The sequence below is a fragment of the Zootoca vivipara genome, chromosome 1, assembly GCF_965207765.1.
Source record: "Zootoca vivipara chromosome 1, rZooViv2.hap1.1, whole genome shotgun sequence".
Classification (NCBI taxonomy): domain Eukaryota; kingdom Metazoa; phylum Chordata; class Lepidosauria; order Squamata; family Lacertidae; genus Zootoca; species Zootoca vivipara.
In genome coordinates this window covers 100901069-100921707 of record NC_142582.1, presented here as the reverse complement: position 1 = coordinate 100921707, position 20639 = coordinate 100901069, and the positions used below count along the sequence as shown (strand labels likewise).

The following is a 20639-nucleotide window of genomic DNA, read 5'->3' as shown; positions in this document are numbered from 1 at the left end:
TCCATGACAGATGGCCATCCAACCTCTGTTTAAAAACCTCCAAGGAAGGAAAGTCCACCACCTCTCTTGGGAGCTGTCCCCAGAGCTGTTGAGAGCATATAGAGGCTATGTCATTAATTTCAGCTCCTGTTAGTGTTAACTGTTTTAAACCCATGCTTAGTCAACAACACAATAAGTGCGGGGAACACTTATTTGTAACATTCTTTTTTTCTTTTTTTTTCTTTTGCAGGCATATAGTTTACACCAGAGACGGGGAACCTGTGGTTCTCCACATGTTGCTGCATATAACTGCCACCATCCCAAATCATTGGCCATGCTGGTTGGGGCTGATGGGAGTTGGAGTCCAGCAACATCTGGAGGGCCACAGGTTCCCAGTTCTGCTTCATATTAGCCCTATTCAGGCACCCAAGTTCTATGTACTGCATTCATTTGAAGGGAGTGGCTGCTGGGATGAACCTGCTAGGTCTGTCCCCTTTGAAATTGTCCCCCATCAGCTGATGGGTAATTGTGTAGAGCAGGAAGCCTCCTGTACTTGTGAGTGCTCCCCACAGGGGTGTAGCATAGGGGTGCCAGGGGGCTGTGGCCCCGGACACACAATTTTTGAGGGGGCACAAACCAGGTGCCCCCCACAGGTGCCCCCAGCCCGCTGCTGTTCTCCGTTCACCAAGAACCATGCTGGCTGGTCGGGCTCCTCACTGTGGGGGTGGGCAGGCAGTGTGGCCCCACTTTGCTCTGGTGGGGAGTATAGCACCACAGTGCTGAAACACTGGGTGCCAGTAATCAATGCTATGCCACCGGCTCCCCACATGGTTGTTCTAAAATGCAAAGAGACCCCACAAGCACAGGAGGCTCCCCAGTTCACCCAATCACTCAGCTGGTCTTCATGAAGGGTGAGTTAGTGGTCTCATTTCCGAAGCCTCCACCCATGTAATTACAGCACACAGGAGCATCATAATACACAGAGATGACTACAGTGAGCTCTCAAATGCACAAAAGCACACAGAATTTCTGTTGCAATCTTTACCCACTTAACTGGAAGTTAGCCCCACTGAACTCAGTGGGACTGACTTCTCAGGAGGCTGCATAGGTTTGCACAGGAGATGAATCAAGCCCAAGAACCGAATATTTGGATCTACACCAAAGGCACCAACCTTCAACTATTTTAACCATTTCATACAGTGTTTGCTATACAGTTTGTAATTTGGGATGGCGACTAACCATCAGATGTCAAAGAAATAAACAAATATATGAAATTTAGAAGGCATCTGAAGGCAGCCCTATTTAGGGAAGTTTTTAATGACTGATGTTTCAATGTATTTTTAATCTTTTGTTGGAAGCTGCCCAGAGTGGCTGGGAAAATTATTAATTATTATTAACCCTACACTTACACTTTGCCCTCCATCCCTACAATTACAATAAATAATCTAATTAAGCGAATCTGTCATATGTACAAGATAAAATAATGTGCCCGACGCTAGTTGAGCTGCTGGTATTTCCGCTTTCGTTCGCTTCGCTAACATTTGGGATGGCTTCCTGCCCTCAGATCCACAAACCAAACAGAGCTCACGCTTCAACTTCAGAAGAATTATGGGCAAGAGAAACATATAACTGTTGTGTTACATTCATTTGCATTATCACTGCCAAGTAGTCAAATTGTTCCAGGTTGTTCCGGGAGGTTATTATTAATAGCATGTTTTCTGAGGAAAGTTCTGTCTACTTTTGGAACTGCATTTCTGTTGCCAAGGAAACTCCTCTAAGCACAGCATTCTAGGAGCACACTACTGCTTTTGTTTGGCAGGATCCTATTCATATCATCTAAGTAAGCACTTTACACACACTTCAGCTTGCAGTTTCAAACCTTTAAGAACATTATAGCTGACGGTTCCCCCCCCCTTTTGCACAGACTTTGCGTCCCCCACCACCCTCCTTTTACTTTCCCTAAATTATTTTAACAACGACGAGCCCGGTACTACTCCCTTCCCTAAGCGCGTTTTCATTAATATGAATTATAGCTTCATAGCCTACAACATTAGTCTTTTAAGTGTTAATTATCTTTTCACTCAGAAATTAATGTAGTCATTTCCTCCTGACTCCAGCCTACACTGTTGTTATTGGAGTTCGGAGCAAAACATGTCACTGAATCCTGAGCCAGGATTCTTGTTGTTGTGATTAATCCTGGTCACATGGACTATCTCTGCCAGAAGGAGATCACTGAAGAAAGGTGACAAAGACAGTGATTTCCTGACAGCAGAGCGTAAGACAGGGCTGTCTAGAAGTGATGCAAATGAGGGAAACTTTCACCATGGTTTGTTTGATGCAGGAGGCTGCAGCTCTGCACAGAGCCAGGGCGAGAAGCTCATGGAGCACCAGCACACCCAGAGGAGGAAAGGAACGGCATCTTCAGAGGTGCAGCAGTGCCATTTCCCTCAACAATTTACCCGTGTAAATATAGTCACTCTATTTCCTCACAAATGATCACCACTGTTAAGCCCCACCCACCAGCTTGATAGCATGCTACTGAAAGCTCTTCTTTGAATGAACCATTTAACTCTGCAATCGTCTATCCTGTACGGATTAGTAAAAGTTTGTGTTTGGTTAAAGGTATACAATAAATAGGCACCTTAGAAATTATTTTAAGGGTGGCTGTGGCAGCTTAAGATGGTAAGACTGCAATTAATGTTGCCTAATTCCAGGTGCATTTTTTTAAAAAAAAAGGGAAAATGATAAAGTTATAAGCTAATACACTGCATATTGTTGGGTGCTTCTGACAGTTTCCAAAAGAAATGCAAGAAACACATGATGCATGTTTACTCTGTTTACCCTTGAGCTTCCTCAAGGGAAATGGTTCTTAGGGAAAGCAGAATTGCAGGAATTGAGAGCATTTTGTTACACAGATCTCAATTTTTCAAAAAGCAACAGATGTATTTTTGGGTTTTTTGTTTTTTAAAAAACATGTTCCCTCTTTGAAAATCACTATCATTAGAGGCAGGGATGGAGAGACGAAACCGCTTTCCCCCTTACTCACAAACACCAGCTGCAACTCTTAGCTTTTACAACACAAACCACTCAGGCACCTATATAGAGCTTTCAAACCACAACACCTCCCCCCCTTTAAAGAATTCTGGGCACTGTAGGTTGTTAAGGCTTGCTGGGAATTGTAACTCTCTGATGGATAAACTACAGTGCCCAGAATTCTTTGAGCAGGGGAAATGTGCTCTGAATATGCTTTAAAGATGTAGTGTTCATGCAGTCTGTGAAGCAGGCTGGTGGGCAGGTATATGTGGAAACAGGCACTCCTTCGGATATATGAGTCTCAAACTATAAATGGCTTTAAAGGCTTTAAAGGCTTCAAAAATATTTTCCCTGATCTAAATCTCTCTTCCCGTCTGCCCCCCCCCCCAGCTGCTATTAGTCCCATCTAGGATAAATGGAGGTTCCTGTCCTGCCCCCCCCCTCCAATTTTCCTTAGGAAGCATTCACTTCTGATGAACATTTGAAAGCCATTTAGTCAAGTGTACTACCCCATCTTTGATTGGGCAGCCTCGTATTTAAGCTTTCCTGTTGCTAAATCAACACATTTACTCACAAATCATTACGCCAGGATCAGTATTTCTTGTACCCGCCATGGCACACACATCCTTGTTGAATATTTAATCAGGGCACATTTTATGCAGTATGTATTTCAAGCACCTTAAATGCTTTTATAATCAACCCTCCAAATGTCAAAGGAGATGCCAACATTTTTATATTTGTAAAGAAATGTTTGGTTAATTTTACTCCCTACATGCTAACAATTTTAACAATCATATCTTACTCAATTTAATGGGGTTTTAATCTAACGCACAATTAATCTTCTGGGGGAAATGTAAGGAATTATCATTAACTTTCTCTGTCTAGTACATTCATTTCTAATCTCCACAGCTCCAATAAACCCTGATTTGCTTAATTTTTGAACACTCCAGGAAGAAGTCTTGCATCAATACAGAGGTTTCTATTAAAGGATTAATGAGAGGAGTTTAGACGCTTGGGCCAGATCCTATAAAATCCTATGTAGGATAATTATCTGCGGATCTTTAAAGAATGCTTGGGAGATCAGGTATTATAATGACTAAAGGAGGATGAAGCCAAAATGAACCAGGCAGAAACTTCAGGGGGTCCTTGGCATGGTACCACTGATGTCACTTCGAACTCACATACCCCAATACCCCATGCAGTATTTTGTTTTTCTGCTGCCACCAGTGTCATGGCAGTGACAGCAACACCACACACCACCATGTGAGCACCTGACAGAAATGGCGCTGAGTGGCAGCCCAAGTAAGTTTGGCTGGGAAGGATCTTTCTGAGTCTCCTGAGCCCTTTGGCCAATGCTTGACCTGGCTGACAGCTGATGTCAAGCCTGACCAAGCATACTCAAAAGACCCTACCTGCCCGCGGATTGTCTTGCCAGAGTGGTGCATGCTCTAGTTATCTCTCGCTTGGACTACTTATCTCTCGCTTGACCCGGAAACTACAACTAATCCAGAATGCAGCAGCTAGACTGGTGACTGGGCCGCCGAGACCACCTAACACCAGTCTTGAAAGACCTACATTGGCTCCCAATACGTTTCCGAGCACAATTCAAATGGCCTTGGTCCAGTATACCTGAAGGAGTGTCTCCACCCCCATCGTTCTGCTTAGACACTGAGGTCCAGCACCGAGGGCCTTCTGGTGGTTCCCTCGCTGCGAGAAGCCAAGTTACAGGGAACCAGGCAGAGGGCCTTCTCGGTAGTGGCACCCGCCCTGTGGAACACCCTCCCACCAGATGTCAAAGAGAAAAACAACTACCAGACTTTTAGAGGACATCTGAAGGCAGCCCTGTTTAGGGAAGCTTTTAATGTTTAACAGACTATTGTATTTTAATATTTTGTTGGAAGCCACCCAGAGTGGCTGGGGAAACCCAGCCAGATTGGTGGGGTATAAATAACAAATTCTTCTTCTTCTTCTTCTCATCATCATCTAGATACACTATTCCTAAAGTAACTTAAAAGTAGACTAGCTAGAGTGAGGATAACTATGGAACAGGTGTAGAGTTTAAGACTGAAAACAGGCACGTTTCTTACATTAATATTTCACGCTTCTTTCCACCATGGAACCTGAGCAGACCTACTTATAGTTCCTAAGTGGTCCCTGATCCAGGCACTGACCAGACCTACTAGCTTCAGCAAGATAAAGAGACCAAGATAGTGGTGTCTTGTGGGCCTTCAGAAAAGGAGTAAGCTCACAGCACACTATATGTGCTGACAGCTCCCTTGTATTATTACCGGTAGCATCATGCCATAATATTGATTGATGAAATATTATTCTTGCCTCTCCTACCTTGCCCACCCACCCAATTGCTATGAATGCAGGCTCCTCCTCCTCTGCCAGCAAGCAAAGTGTCCTGAATCCAGGTGCCTGGGAGGGAAGCTGAATGACCTCCCTCTGCCTCCAATGCCATAGGCTGCAGGGAGCTTTTGTTTCCTAGGCTGAGGAGGAGGAGGAGGAGGAGGAGGAGGAGGAGGAGGAGGAGGCAGTATCGATCAGGCAGCTGAGCAAGTAGGGAGGGTCAAGAATTACATATCAGCATTCAATTCACCGGCACGCAAGAGAAAGACATCAATATAAAAAGAAGGTTGACGGAGTATTGACAGCCCTGTGGCTCACTTTCCATACTACGTCAGCCTTTAGCCTAATATTGTATAAACTGAGATTTCAAAATGATTGCAGGTTTGTCTGGAGGCAGAAGGAGGAGAATTATTCTTTGATATAAGATTACATTAAAGGCTTGAACCAACTGAGAACAAAAACTACGGCTCTGCTCTGTGTCAATTTTACCAAGGCCTCCTATCGTCATCTATCAGGATAAAATCAGGGGGAGAAAGGCCTGGCTTGAATCGGTATGGATTTAGAGAAAAACGTCACTGGGGATACATGCTGAACTGTGAATATACAGATAATTTTCTCATACCCAGTTCTGGCATCCATATATTGCTATTATGCATTTAATGTATGCTCTTGCCTTGCAATGTACTTGTTTTTATTATAGATCTTTCCCACTTATAGACTCCTTAGAGGCAAAGATTACTGCTGCCAATAGTGAAAACACAGCAGGTAACCTGGCAGAGGAGGTTTGCTGAGCTAGCTCAGTGGTGCAATTACTTATCAATTCAAAAACTAGGAGGAAGATTCTGTAGAAATTTAAGAAATCTACCCCCAGAAAAGAGAAAGTGCAATGAACTGGCGTCTGTACAGTATAGTTGTTAGTGGAGCAACATGAATTAAAGTAAGAGAGAAAGGTGATTCCAATCTTCCAGTGATTTATTTCCTGTAGTTTTTGCACGAGGAACGACCAGATTCAACAGCTCAGCATTCAGTCGATATGGTTCAACACTATGGCACTATACTGTCAATAATATATGCATTCTACACACAATCTGTAAATGGAAACTCAAATGAGCCCTCATGTGGTGGCAGCTAGCATATACCACATCACTAAAAGGCTTCTGAAGGAACAGTCTTCCCATTGTGATATATACGGGCCATCACTACATAGGGATGCCTTCACCAGAAGCATTCACCATGAGACACAGACACAATAAAATCATACCGTGGTGTCTTTATCACTACTTTACCAAAGAATGTGTGAAATGATCCTAAGAAATTTATTCAGGTATCAATCACATGTTCCTGGGAACTTGTTGAAACTGTTTTAAAGCCTATACTGAGGAACATAGGAAGATGCCTTATACTGAGTCATACCAGCAGTCCATTGACCTCAGTATTGCATGCACTGACTGGCAGCAGCCAGTTTCAGACAGAGGTGTCTCCCAACCCAAGCTTGAGAGGCCTCAGGTTAGATCTGAGACAGGCATGCAAAGCAGATGTTATGTCACTGAGTTATGGTCATTCCCGAGGGAAACTGATTATATTAGAAAACTTTTTTTTAAAAAAAACAGGCTGTTACTCTTTTTTAGCACCATTGCTTCTTAAAATGCTAGTTGAAAGTGTTGTTTCGTTCAGGGGGGAAATGTTTATAGGGCCAAATGAAACCTGGGTGAAGAATTGCTTTCGCCTGGCTCACACATTTTAATTTCTGCCACTTCGTTCACTCATGGGAGACAACTACTTAAATGAACAGTGGGCCCAAAGCTTACAGATCTCAGGGCCCTTGCAGACATTATTTTCATTGCACATTCATTACGGTTTGCTTTCATGATGCTGTTAGGGTGGTCATATGCAACCCAAAGGCAATTTGAGGGTGGATTGTTAGCAGAAGAAGAAAAAAACCTTACAAGAGAGGGAAAGGGTTAAGCACAATCACACACTGCTCTTCTACAGCTGATTACAGCCTTTGCAGCTGTACTGCATGCTGGGGGGGGGGGCTTATTGGTTTAAGTGTTGTGTCAGGTAAACTGGTCTGCCTTCAGAATTTGTGGAAAACCGCATATTTAACGTTAAGGTCCATGTCAGCTTCCCCATTTGTACAATGGAACAGGAAGAGCAGCTGTTCAAGGTTTAGGGTTGCCAGACTCAATAGAGGACAGGACTTCTGTGCCTTTAATTGCCCTGCTCTCCTTTTGAGTCTGGAAACCTTAAAGAGAAACCAGCAGACCCTTTGTTTAATTTCCAAGCAAAGGGTCTGCTGGTTTCTCTTTAAGGTTTCCAGACTCAAAAGAGAGCAGGGCAATTAAAGGCACAGAAGTCCCGTCCTCTATTGAATCTGGCAACCCTGTCAAGGTTACAAAATATACACACGAGTCAGAAGGATGCAAACACGGGAATCCTATTATACAATTAGTGTAACCACTTACGACCTTATCTTAGATATAGCTATTGTGGATGGTTGAAGAACGCATATGCTTACCTTCCAAGTCCCGGACTGCAGACTCCGGGACCGGCAGCCGTGTGACACCGGAAGTTGCGTCAACGTAACTTCCAGTGTCGCTTTGCCCTTCTATGGGCACCAAAAATGGCCGCCACCGGCTTCAAAAGTAGCTTCTACGCATGACCGGAAGTGTGTCGACGCGACTTCCAGTGTTGGCGGCGGCCATTTTGGTGCCCATAGATGGGCAGGGCGACACCAGAAGTTGCGTCGACGCACTTCCGGTCATGCGTAGAAGCTACTTTTGAAGCCGGCAGCAGCCATTTTTTGTGCCCATAAAAGGGCAAATCAGAAAAAAAATATGGCCACCGGCAGGAGAAAATAACGGAGAAAAATGGGAGACGAAGTGATACGGGGGACCACCGGGAAAAGGTAAGTAAAAACAGGGGTTTCCCGGGGAAAACGGGGTACTTGGCAGCTATGCGCATATGTCTATCTTATCATGCTTTCTTTTCTCTCAATTGCCTCCTTTTGTAGAGGGCTTGGACACAATCCCTATTCTACAAAAGGCAATGGGGTAATATATAGTGCTCAGCACTATATATTAAGCTGTACTGCTATTTATTTATTTAATAAACTTTATATACCACTTGACTGTAGAAAAAACCTCAAAGTGGTTTACAAGAAAGATAAAGCAATAAAATTATCACGAAGAAGATTTTACAACTGTAATTTAAAACATACAGAAGGTTAAAACTCCAAAATAATAGACTAAAACAAATTAAAACACCTACAAACTTTATAAACATCTCTGGGCAGGCTTGCCCGAATAAGAAAGTCTTCAGCAGGTGTCGAAAGGAATTCTGGTATGATGAATCCTGCTATGATACCCTGTGTCAGTAAAGCAATACTCTTTATGGGCTATCAAATGTACTCATTTGCTCAGTCAATGGTTTTTCAAATCAAAGTGAATAAATAAGCTTTTCTCGGAATTTTCTAATGTAGAAAGTGAAGTGCTTGTGCATGGATTTTTAATTTTTCTCCGCTGTATAAAAAGTCCAGAGAGGAACTGGCACATCCGAACAGGCTTTCCAAATTACCTGCATGTACAAGTATTCTATATAGGAAGTTCTTACAGAAAGTACAAAAGATTAAATCATGGAATCTTAGAGTTGGAATGGGTTCCAAGGGTCATCTAGTCCAACCCCCTGCAATGCAGGAATCTCAGCTAAAGCATCCATGACAGATGGCCATCCAACCTCTGTTTAAAAATGTCCAAGGAAGGAGAATCAGGATCTCCTTTCTTGCAGCTTGAAGCCATTTTACTGTTGTAAAATCCTACCCTCAAGAGCAGAAGAAAACAAGCATGCTCCCTCCTCCATGTGACAGCCCTTAAGATATTTGAAGATGGCTATCATATCTCCTCTCAGTTTCCTCTTTTCCAGGCTAAACATACCCAGCTCCTTCAAGTGCTCCTCATAAGACTTAGTTTCCAGACCCTTGATCATCTTGGTTGCCCTCCTCTGCATACATTCCAGCTTGTCAACATCCTTCTTAAACTGTGGTGCCCAGAATTGGACACAGTATTCCAAGTGAGGTCCATAGCTGCCAAGTCTCCCGCTGAAAAATGCAGGATCAGCAGCGGCATGGCACCGGAAGTCACTTCTATGTCTGGGCACCGGAAATCAGGCGGCGCCGGCACCCACAATGGAGCCTAACTGGCAGGTAGGAAATCCGGGGGATTTCCGGGATTTTTTCCAATCCGGGCTGCCAGTGGGAAATGGTTTAAAATACGGGGGTTTCCTGCAAAAAACGGGAGACTTGGCAGCTATGGTGTGGTCTGACCAAGGCAGAATAAAGAGGTACTATTACATCCCTTGTTCTGGACACTATACTTCTGTTGAAGCAGCCTAGAATAGCATTAGCTTTTTTTGCTGGTACATCACACTGTTGACTCTTGTTAAGCTTGTGGTTTTTTATTTTAAAAAACACTTACGTTTGATTAAATTATATATATATAAAATAAACAGAGAAGAAAGAAACCAACTTCTATTTGACCTTGAGTATACCATTTCTTGCATAAGAAATAAAAAAAGGCTAGAGGGTAGTTGTTCCTTGTCGTTATACTGTTGCTGATTCTGTTGTTAGTTATTAATTTTATTTTTTATGATTCACAATCTGCTCTTTGAGATATGCCATATGCTCAAAGCAATTCAAGGATGACTGTCAAAATTAGTCCAATAAAAATTGCCTAAATGAGGAAGATTTACTACATCCTGATATGTATGTAGAAAGCCCCTCCTCCGCTCCCAAAATGCTCCCCCCCCAATCTCTACATCACATACAAAAATCCAGAATGAGAGTTAAAAGTGAAATTACTGCTTTTGAAGAAGTTATCTTAGTTTTTTTTTTGTTAAGCAAAAGTTATCAGAAACAGGAATAGCTCTTTCCCCCTTTTTTCTTTGTAAGGCACAAGGGGCTGTATCCTACTCAGAGTAGACCCATTGGAATTAATGGCACAAGTTAACTACCGGTATGTCCATTCACTTCAGTGGGGCTACTCTGAGTATGGCTAACATTGGCTGCAACCCAGGATTTGCAACCAATGCACAAGTTGACCATTACTGCACTTAATTCATTAAGGACACATTGTATTAATAAAATAATATTTGTGTTATATATAACTACTGCAAAGTAAATGGGAAAAATCCTATATCCTGAAACAATAAGCTAAATCAAGGCACCCCACCCCCGCCTTTACTAGCGTGGCATGAAAGGTAGATAAAACCAGACGAAAGCTCCAATCAAAACACATTTTCTAAATGCTACTATCATTCCCCCCTTCGTTTTGTTTCAGTCTACTTATGAATGCAGTTTCATCTATTTCTATTCACACCAAAGACAAATCTTTGTCCTCCCATAGAATTGCACCAAATGGAATGTGATAAAGGGAACTTTCTCACAATTATGATGTTGGTGCAGGCTGTCAGCACAGAGGGGATGGAAATTAGGTTGGGGACAGGGAAGGGAATTCTAATAGACACCATGATATATACAATGAACGCAGGGCTATCCTGTGAGAGAAAGACTTGTCAAACTAATCAGATCTTCTATAGCTAGGTAAAGGCAGTAACGGAAGCGCTAACCTTGTAAAGATGCAGCTGCTGCTCCTCTGACATCATCAGGTCATGGCTGTCTATCACTATGGATTCCATGTCAATCAGCCAATCCCAGAGCTCCTGGTATTCTGAATCAAAGTCCAAAAGGCTGCAGATAAGGAATAAAATGTATTATGCATACTAGGGTATAGCTGTTAAGACCTTGTATTAGAATATAAGATATTCTCAAAAAACGCATGATATCCCTAGCTCTGTTGTGGAAGAGATTCTTTATTTCAACACGATAAATGAGAATTCAACTCCAGTATAAGCTGTGACCTAAATCTCAGCAAACGATACTAGATTCTGTCAACAACAGCAGACATATTTTTCTTCCTTCAAAAACTTTAAAAGAAATGGGAATTACATACAGGGCTGCTTAATGGTTTTTAAAGTGCTAACATATTTAGCAAACTTCTCCGCGATGAGCATTATGTGCTATTATTTGCACCAAAAACACTACTTTCACAGGAAAAAAAATGACTCAATCCATTTAGCCATTCCTCTGCTGTCTATCTGCCTATCTCTGCAAATATATATCCTACGTTTATTTTCATGCATGAGTAGCTAGCATTTCAACATAACACTTTAAGATAGGCTTGAGTGAATATGGTAAGCCAGTGAGAACCAAGGCCAGATACAGTATTAGACAGGTGTTCCCTACAGACATGTTAGAAACAAAGGTAAGGACAGGAAGTCAAAACAATGAATCCTTGAATAGCCAGCAATCATTAAAATTCAAAGGAGGATCACAACGGTTTCCAAGAAAATAAATCATTAGAATAAGGAGCTTAAAAGGATTAATGTTATTCTCTATTGAAAGCCTAGTGAATAAGTAAAACACTGTGATACAAAAAAAGAAAAGAAAAAAGAAACAGAAGGTGCACACACACACAAAAAACTGCAGAAATGTCTGAAGAGTGACTCTTAAAAGAAAGAAAAAATCATTTAGACTTGCTAAACTGCTGTCACTCTCCAAACCCTTACCTTTGGCTTTGAAGTACAATTATGAATCTAAGGACCATATGATAGTGTGTAGCAATATTGCTTACCAAAACTAATTAACTCATTATATTTAGATTTAAATGATGTTATTTGCAGCCCACAAGGGAATCAGTGTATCCGGCAAGCAAAGCAATATTAATACTTGGGACATGAGTATTTGGTATCATCAATTGATGCTAAACCAGATTGAAACAAAGTCAGCACTCATATAACTCTTCTATTACGATGACACTTAGGGTTAGTTCTGCAATAATGATTGAAGCTATGGGCTTATTTGTGATTCCACTTCCATGTATATACAGTAAAATCTGTTTTCGAATGCATCACAGTTATCCAAACAACTAGTTTAAGGTTGAACCCAGATACTGGATTCCTGGTCCATCCGGGTCACAGGATTGCCCTAGAACAAGCTAGATGGGCGAGACATTCCAAAATAGCAAATCAAATCCAAGGGAGGAGAGTCCACCACCTCCCGAGGAAGTCCATTGCATTGTCAAACAGCTGATAACGTCAGAAAGCTCTTCCTGATGCTTAGCTGGAGTATCCTCTTAGTACAAAGGTAAGAATCACACCTGCTGCCCCACCCACTTTTGCCATCCACCACTAGCACACACACACACCGAAAATTGTCCACAAGACTATTCTCCTGTAGAACGCAGCAGCTAGGACCAATCAAGAAGATGGCAACAAAAGAGCCCTATTGGTCAAACTCATAAAGTCAAGGCATTTTGAGTAGCATTCTCAATAGCAGACCCACTGTTGTGAAACTCCGCCACTCCTTACAAGCAGTTTAACCATGTCGGTGGTTGTCAAATGGGATGTGAAAGCTGCACCCGAAGCAAATTGAAATGCAGACTTAAAATGATCAATGTTAGGGGGAGGACTGCAACTCAGTGAAAGAGCAGGTGTGTTGTCTGCAAAAGGTCCTTGGTTTAAAATATGGCACCTCCAGGTAGGGCTGGGAAAGACCCCATCTCAAACCTGGGTGATCCACTGCCAATCAATGTAGACGTTACTGAGCTAGATGTGCCAATATTCAGACATGGTATAAATTCCTGTGTTCCTAAAACTCCCTGTGTTCCAAAAACAATAACTGCAACCATACAAACTGTGACGCCAACAAATGTGGTTTAAGTTTATTTAGTTCCACCAGCCGGATTGCAGGATTGAGTTGTAAGGAATGTATTTTAATTTGGTGGACAGGTAATCATAAATGCAGAGTTGCACACCTAATCCTCTGAATGCAAACATATTTCTTAAGGTGTGGACATTAATTCACTGTACAAAATGAAAATTCATGAGAGTCTTTCTCATGAGAAAATCATCTTGTGAGTACCATTAACAAACAAAAAAATTAATGTGGAATTATTTTCACCCGCCAATTGTTCAAGTTTAACATTCTGCATAATTTCTAGTATTGTTATTCAGCTTGCATAATTTCTTTGTTAAAGTGCATATCCTATTTAGAAGTACTAAGGAAAGGCTGCATTCCATCAAAAATTATCCATTCATGGACAGAAAAAAACCATCCTTTTCTGGTAATCATCTGCTGTATCTTTTTTATACTGTGTATATATATATATATACCATCCTTTTTGAAACCTTCATACAGCATCACATAGCTAACCAGAATGATTTCATAAAATGATCAAAGGTCTTTCAATTCCACAAATTTTGATCTTTCTTCACTTTGGTAAGTTGCCCTGTGCAAAAACTACGGTATATATAAGCTATGCTTATTACCTAAACATTCCTGCAACCAGCTGTTCTTCAAAAAATTGTTATGAAAGAGAGTTGCAAGAAATTAGTTAACTATTAGCCATGTGTGGTCTAAACTTCTAGCGATAAATGAAGGCAAAAGTGCAAGGTCATATGCATAAGCCGGGGACTTTGGACAAAAATTAAGAACTTGGGGAAAATGGCTGTTGGTCTTAAGGATGTATGCCCATTCACGACCACTAGAGGCTTTGATTCAATTTGCAAAGGTAGTAGTTACTGTGCTTTTCCCATGATCCTCCTGCTGCCATCCTTTCCAGGGTGGCACCTAGATTTATGTCTGAACCTGGGCTTGTAGTTTGACTCACTCTAGACAAACTGCAAGCTGTAACCGTGTTTTGTTTGTGACTTAATGCTCATGGTTTGTCTGGTGAGACAAACCATGAACTCTAGTTCAGATGTAATGCTAAGCCCTGTGTAGAGCAGCAGCAGCAGCAAGACATAGGGAGGAGCATAGCACAATCTTCACTCTGGGAAACGGAAAACTTGCTCGCTTGCACTCAGCCATGGTTTGGTTTAGCGTTACCTGTTGTTAGCGGCCATCACAATCTCTGCCGGGTGGTGCATGAGGTTTCAAGGGGTCTTGACACTCAACTAGGGTCTGTGTTTCTTTGGGGTAAATGAGGTGTGGTGGAGTCTGCCTGCAGTGTCTTTGAAATATGACTTATTTAAACATATTTACATTGGAAGCTTTCAATGGAGAAAGATTTCGCAGTATTTACATCTCAAGAGAAACCCGACCATCACACTGGTGCAGGACTGGACTCCAAGGAATCTTGCACATTATCTCCGTGCCTCTGTCCCAGCCTGGATGGTTATACCCCTGGGGCACTGGCTCCACCCTTGTCCTTCCCAAGGTTCCTTGCCAGAAAAAAAATCCAAGCCTCATGTAAAACAACACTTTTTTTCCTGTGGGCACAGCCTGCCCCCTGTTTTTGTACATCATGGAAGCTGAAATCCTAAACCTTTCTCTTCCCATGGTAACCATGGGAACTCCTCCCTCGATCCACCAGAAAAAAAATGTCTTGGCCTGATGATGGTTTTCATTGATGGGTTAATGACTTGCTTCCAGAACCTTTTGCCATTCTTTCCGACCCCTATCCGGGTGAGGTCTTGGCCTGGAAAAGATGCTTAGCCTTCAATACTTCAAATATTATCTAAACTCTTCCACTTATTACTTTCTAACATTTACTAACTCTGCTACCTGTTATCTGTAAACTGAGCCTCTGTGAAAGAAAGGGCGGCTTATTAACAACAGACCAACTTTGGATCATAAGAAGGGAAACAGTGGCATAAAGGAGGCAATATTGCACAGGGAAGAAAAGAATAATACAAAGAGAGAAAAGGCAGCAATCAATTAAAAAAATGAGTAAAAGTGGGAAGGAAAACTAGAAGAAATAAAAGTGTTGGCATCAAGAAAACAGTGGTGGAAGAAAACATATTGAAAGAACATTCAAACAGAGAAATGACTGAAATTCCAGAACAATTTCTGTGAGCAAAAAGAAAGAAAGAAATATCTATATATATCTATAGTTGTGGGGTGGGGGAAGTAACAAAGTGAAAGACAGGAACATTTGTATAAAAGATATAAAGAAGTGGGCAGAGTATACAAGATTCATTTATTTAGATTTTTGTTCCAACTTTCCACAAAACAGCTCAAGGTATACAGAGTTCTGAAACAAGGTTTTTCACATAACAATACAAAAGAGAGAGAAAATGGCAGAAAGATGAGCTGGCCTGAGCAATATATATTTTCCTTATGGAAATACTGTATATGCTGCTACTACACAATGACCAGTGAATTGTACACCAGCTATGCCTGGGAAGAGTGGGGGGGAAACACACCTCCAGAAAATGAAAAGGCAGCAGAAAGGCCAGCAGATAAGATTCAGGTATTCCAGGAAAAATCACCAGAACCCACCAATTACATCTCCACATGTCACATGGTTGCACTGGTGCCAATCTACATAAGCCGACCAGATACTATGTCTGTTACATCTACATGCCCCAAATGTGGAACCAACACAATTAGGTAGGAACAGTAGGTGGTGCCAATGGAACCCCTTGGTGCGCTCTGCTAAAACACCAGCACATGAGCTGACATGAATCCCACCATGGGTAAAGCTTTTCTGCTCCCCCTTTTCCAATGGAAGAAAGATATGCAATCATGTAGTCGCCATGGGAATATCATGCTGTGCTATGTCAAAGTCCAAGCAGACGTTCTCAAACATGCAGCTCATTGGCCCAGCTGTTCCTGCAACTATGTATTATGGCTGTCCTGGTTGACTGCCAGTCCCATGTTGACACTTCCCCTTTGTTAATGGCTGTCCACCTCCTTTCCCTGGCTGGTTGCATTGCTCCTTTTCATGCTGCCCCATCCTCCTTGGTGAATGTCTGCCCATGACTACCCAACAAGCAGGGCTTCCTGCACAGCCCCAGCATTCCCTTCCCTTAGCTTATGCTGGGTTGTCCAGGAGGGCTGTCTGGGGATGTGTTTCCCCATGCCACTTTGAGAGCTCCACTGAGTCAGAAGAGGTATCAGAAGAAGATTCCCAGGTACAGCCCCTAGTGGAACAGAAACAATCTATGTGGTGAATACAGGTGACTAGGGGTGGCAACAATTCACATTAGTGAGGATGTTGTGGAGGACAGAGGGGCAAAGAGCAGGTGTGGTGCCCTTTGTGGCTTCATCTCCCTGTTGGGAACACCCATCGCTGGTCTAGCATGGAGCTTCTCAGGCTGCCTGGTGTGAGTAGATGGACTTTTCTCAAATGGCTGCATGCAGGTCAGTTTTGTTGGATATGGGGTGGAGCTCCTCGTGGTCTGCACAGGAAAGAGTGGCCCTATTGACTGTTCCTGTTGGGCTGTGTAGAGAAAAAGGCAGTGGAAGAGATAACAAGCAAAAAACAATCATCAGCAGCTGGAAAACACAGATCCTGGAGACAGGTACACACAGGTGGCTGTAACAGAGCAAACAGTGAAGGTGGTGCCCCCACTCATACCTCAACCTTCCCTCCCATTGGTGGAAAGGGTTTGGAATAGAGCACCTGGCCTTGGCCAATCGAGAGCTCACCTGTATGCAGTGTTAGCCCTCTGTGGAAGGCACTGCTCCCTGCTATTGGACGGGAAGAGCACTAGGAGCAATATAGTTGAGGCAAGACCCAGTTTTCATTTATAGCAATCCAGGAGATACATGAGAGGCAATCACAGGCCAGTCATCCTTTGTAGCGCCCTTGTTCCTCTTCCCTTGTTTACCTGTTTGGGGGTGCTCCTGGTACCCCAGAGTGGGGCTTACCTGTAAGTGGGGCTGAGTGCCTCTCCTGGGCGCGGGGAACACTTTTTCTTTCTGTTGGTGGAGGGAATGGGAGTTCTATGAGACAAGAGTATTCATAAAGCAATAGGAAGAGATGTGAGAAAGTTACAACAAATTATTACAGCAAATGTTCCCCCTTCCCTTGCTCACCTGAGTGTGGTGCTCTGCCTTGCCCATCCAGTTGTTGGAGTGGAGTTTGCTGACAGGCGTTTGCATCTTGTCTAGAGGTGAGGTCCTGTTCTGGTTCTAGGCCAATAACATGACTGTTGTGTGCAAGTCCCTAGGGACGTTCTTGTCCAAAGTGCTCTTTCTTCACAGTTTCCCCTCACCAAAAGTTCCCCCTTGTGAGCAAAAAGTGTGAGTGACATGGGGTCAGGGAGATGTAACTCTATAACGCATGCTTTGTCATCTGGCCTGTAGTATCCCTATGTGAAGTTTATACCTGGTGGTGGTGTAATGCAACAGAGACCATATGCTCTGTCATGGTAATGTGTCTGGGGCGAGAAGCAGGGAGGCTATTTATAATCCCACCTCCCTCCACTGAAGTCAATCACTGGAGCTTGGGAATACCACCGAAAGGTGATATTCAACTAAGTTTTACTCAGAGTAGATTAAAATTAATGGCTCTTAGTAATGTTTACAAATTTCAGTGGGCCAACACACAGTAAATTGTAGCTGAATAGCATCCTAATTATTTTGGGTTATATAAAGTTCGATGTTTTCCATATGATTTGTTTTTGTGGTTTTTAATTGTTTTACTTACGTGCATTGTTTAGAGATATTTATTAATCAGGTTACTTAAAATTTAACCCCCCTGAAACCCCCACTTGTCTTTTTGTGGCCTCCTCATCCAAGTGGCACCCTGTACTTTCGCACACTAAATCCAGATACACTAAAGCACATGGTGTGCAGTTGTGTTGTTATTGTTTTAAAAAAGTGCCAATGTTTTATTGGGCACCATCTATCGTCATTTATTAGCACATATAATTTAATGTGTATATAATGCATGTGCTGTTGAGAGAAATGAGAGGCAGATGGTGCTCCTTAGCCTGGGAAGGTAGCCCATCTAGGAGAAGGGAAAATCTGATCTTAAACCTCTGCTGCCTTGCAGCCTTCGGGTGTAAACTCTGAGGAACAATCCATATTTGCTGCCATGTGGGGCACCTTGGGGAGAAGAAAAGGGTAAGAAGAAAACCCTACACAATTCTGGAGTGGAGTCCCTAAGTTGGATGGTATCTTGCATGCCACTTTGCTGCAACTCCTGCAGCCAAGCTGGTGCCAAATGAATTCCTTTCCTTTCGACTACATCAGCTAGATGGAGGAGGTGAGGTTGTGTTGTCTGGGCAGCCCAAGACCTCCAAACACACAGTCCTGAGTTGCGCTCTGGAGAGGTCACGTTGGTGCTGCTAATGCAGGAAAAATAATGCTGGGTGCAACAGTTACGAGTTATAAGCTCAACCCGATTGGTGTAAGGTACAAGCATTACGGGTTGCCTTCATTGGTAGAAGAGGTCAGCATGTCTCACTGGTCAGCTACTGCCTGCCTCAAGCCAGGCAGCCCCAGGTCAATAAATTGCTGACCCACACACAGGTCAATGACTAATGGAACACAGCCATCATTAACAGTGAAAGGGAAACACTCAACATTGACACTGCCGCTCTGCAGGAGACCAAACTCACATCAAATGGCTGCCTCTGAGAGAAAAATTACTCCCTTTTCTGGCAAGGAGGGCATCCATGGCATAGGCTTCACAGTGAGGAACCCTGTAATGTGCTCTATGTGGAGCTACCTTTGAAGGTGACCCGGAAATTACAACTAATTCAGAATGCGGCAGCTAGACTGGTGACTGGGAGCGGCCATCGAGACCACATAACACCGGTCTTGAAAGACCTACATTGGCTCCCAGTGCATTTCTGAGCACAATTCAAAGTGTTGGTGCTGACCTTTAAAGCCCTAAATGGCCTCGGTCCAGTATACCTGAAGGAACGTCTCCACCCCCATCGTTCTGCCCGGACACTGAGGTCCAGCGCCGAGGGCCTTCGGGCAGTTCCCTCATTGCGAGAAGCCAAGTTACAGGGAACCAGGCAGAGGACCTTCTCGGTAGTGGCGCCCGCCCTGTGGAACGCCCTCCCACCAGATGTCAAAAAGAAAAACAACTACCAGACTTTTAGAGGACATCTGAAGGCAGCCCTGTTTAGGGAAGCTTTTAATATTTAATAGATTATTTTAATATTCTGTTGGAAGCCGCCCAGAGTGGCTGGGGAAACCCAGCCAGATGGGTGGGGTATAAATAAATTATTATTATTATTATTATTATTATTATTATTATTATTAATGCCTGCGATAAAACTGCTGACCAAGGGCTCAGAACACTTGTTTTCCTCTCGTCCGGTTAACATCTTGAGCGTCTGTGCTCCCACTATGTGCTCTGACGTACAGACCGAAGGCCAATTCTACAGGAACTAGGCACATTCTTCTCTATCAAGGCAAAACAGCTGATGTCCTGGAGGTATCCAAGGTCAGGCCACTGACACCAGCTGCACTTGATTGTCACCAGGCCCTGAACTGTATTCATCTCGCACGGAGGTACCACAGTGCCGACTGCAACACGGATCAGTCCCTGTTGACAAGCAAGATCCTTCTTCAGCGAAAGAGGTTCCATAGCACAAAGCAGGAAGTGTGGACACGAATCAACACTGCTAGAACAGCCAACTTTGTGAATGTTTCTCCAATTCCGACGAACAGGTACTACTGAACTGCCCAAGAGACAGCACTGAAGTAAGGTGGAACTGCATCAACGAGGCAACCTACAACACAGCGATGTCCTCCTTTGGCAAAAGAGAGCAGCAGGTCCCTGACTAGTTTGAGGCTGGCATTAGGGACACGGATCCTGTTATTGCTGCAAAGCACAAGGGCCTTGTGAACTACAAGTGTACACCTTTCAAGAGGATGCTTGCTGCACTGAGAAAGGCAAGGAGCAATGCCCAGAGGATTGCCAGATCCAGTGACAACGGGCTAAAGATGGACCAAACCATTCAACTCGCTGCTGACAATGGCAACTTTCACAAAATGTATGTAGGCATGAAGAAGGCCTTCAGGAAAACCTAATCTGGAGAGATTATCACAGACTGCAGCAAGCAGATTAAGCGAAGGGAAGAGCACTATCAAGAACTGTACTTGCGGGAAAACACGGTCGCCGACACTGCAGTTGACAGCATCCAGACTCTGCCTGTCTTGGAAAAGCTGGATGTTCCTCCCTCCCTTGACAAGCTGAAGAACGCCATCAACTCCTCGGTCATGTGGTAAAGCCCCAGGACAGGACAGAATCCCAACAGCACTGTTAAAAGCCAGCCTCAACTCCTCCCTCATGACACATCTCCACGGACTTCTCTCACAGTGTTGGGAAACAGGACACCTTCATTTGCACCAGCTGCAACAAAATAAATCTCTCCCATATTGGTCTCTACAGCCACAGCAGGCGCTGTAACTCCACAAGGATTTGACTTCACTCTCAAAGGAGCACTCTTCCATTGTCTCCCAAAACAGA

The 20639-nt window shown here is 43.3% G+C and overlaps 1 protein-coding gene across 6 annotated transcripts in view; it reads right to left on the bottom strand.

Moving 5' to 3' along the window:
* AKAP6 (A-kinase anchoring protein 6) overlaps positions 1 to 20639 on the bottom strand; it is a 257193-nt gene that overhangs the window by 70626 nt on the left and 165928 nt on the right. For all 6 annotated transcript variants that reach the window (XM_088671520.1, XM_088671525.1, XM_088671516.1 and 3 more), the window contains one exon: positions 10987 to 11107. In XM_088671520.1, the coding sequence (XP_088527646.1) occupies positions 10987 to 11107 (121 nt within the window). The remainder of the gene's footprint in view (positions 1 to 10986; positions 11108 to 20639) is intronic.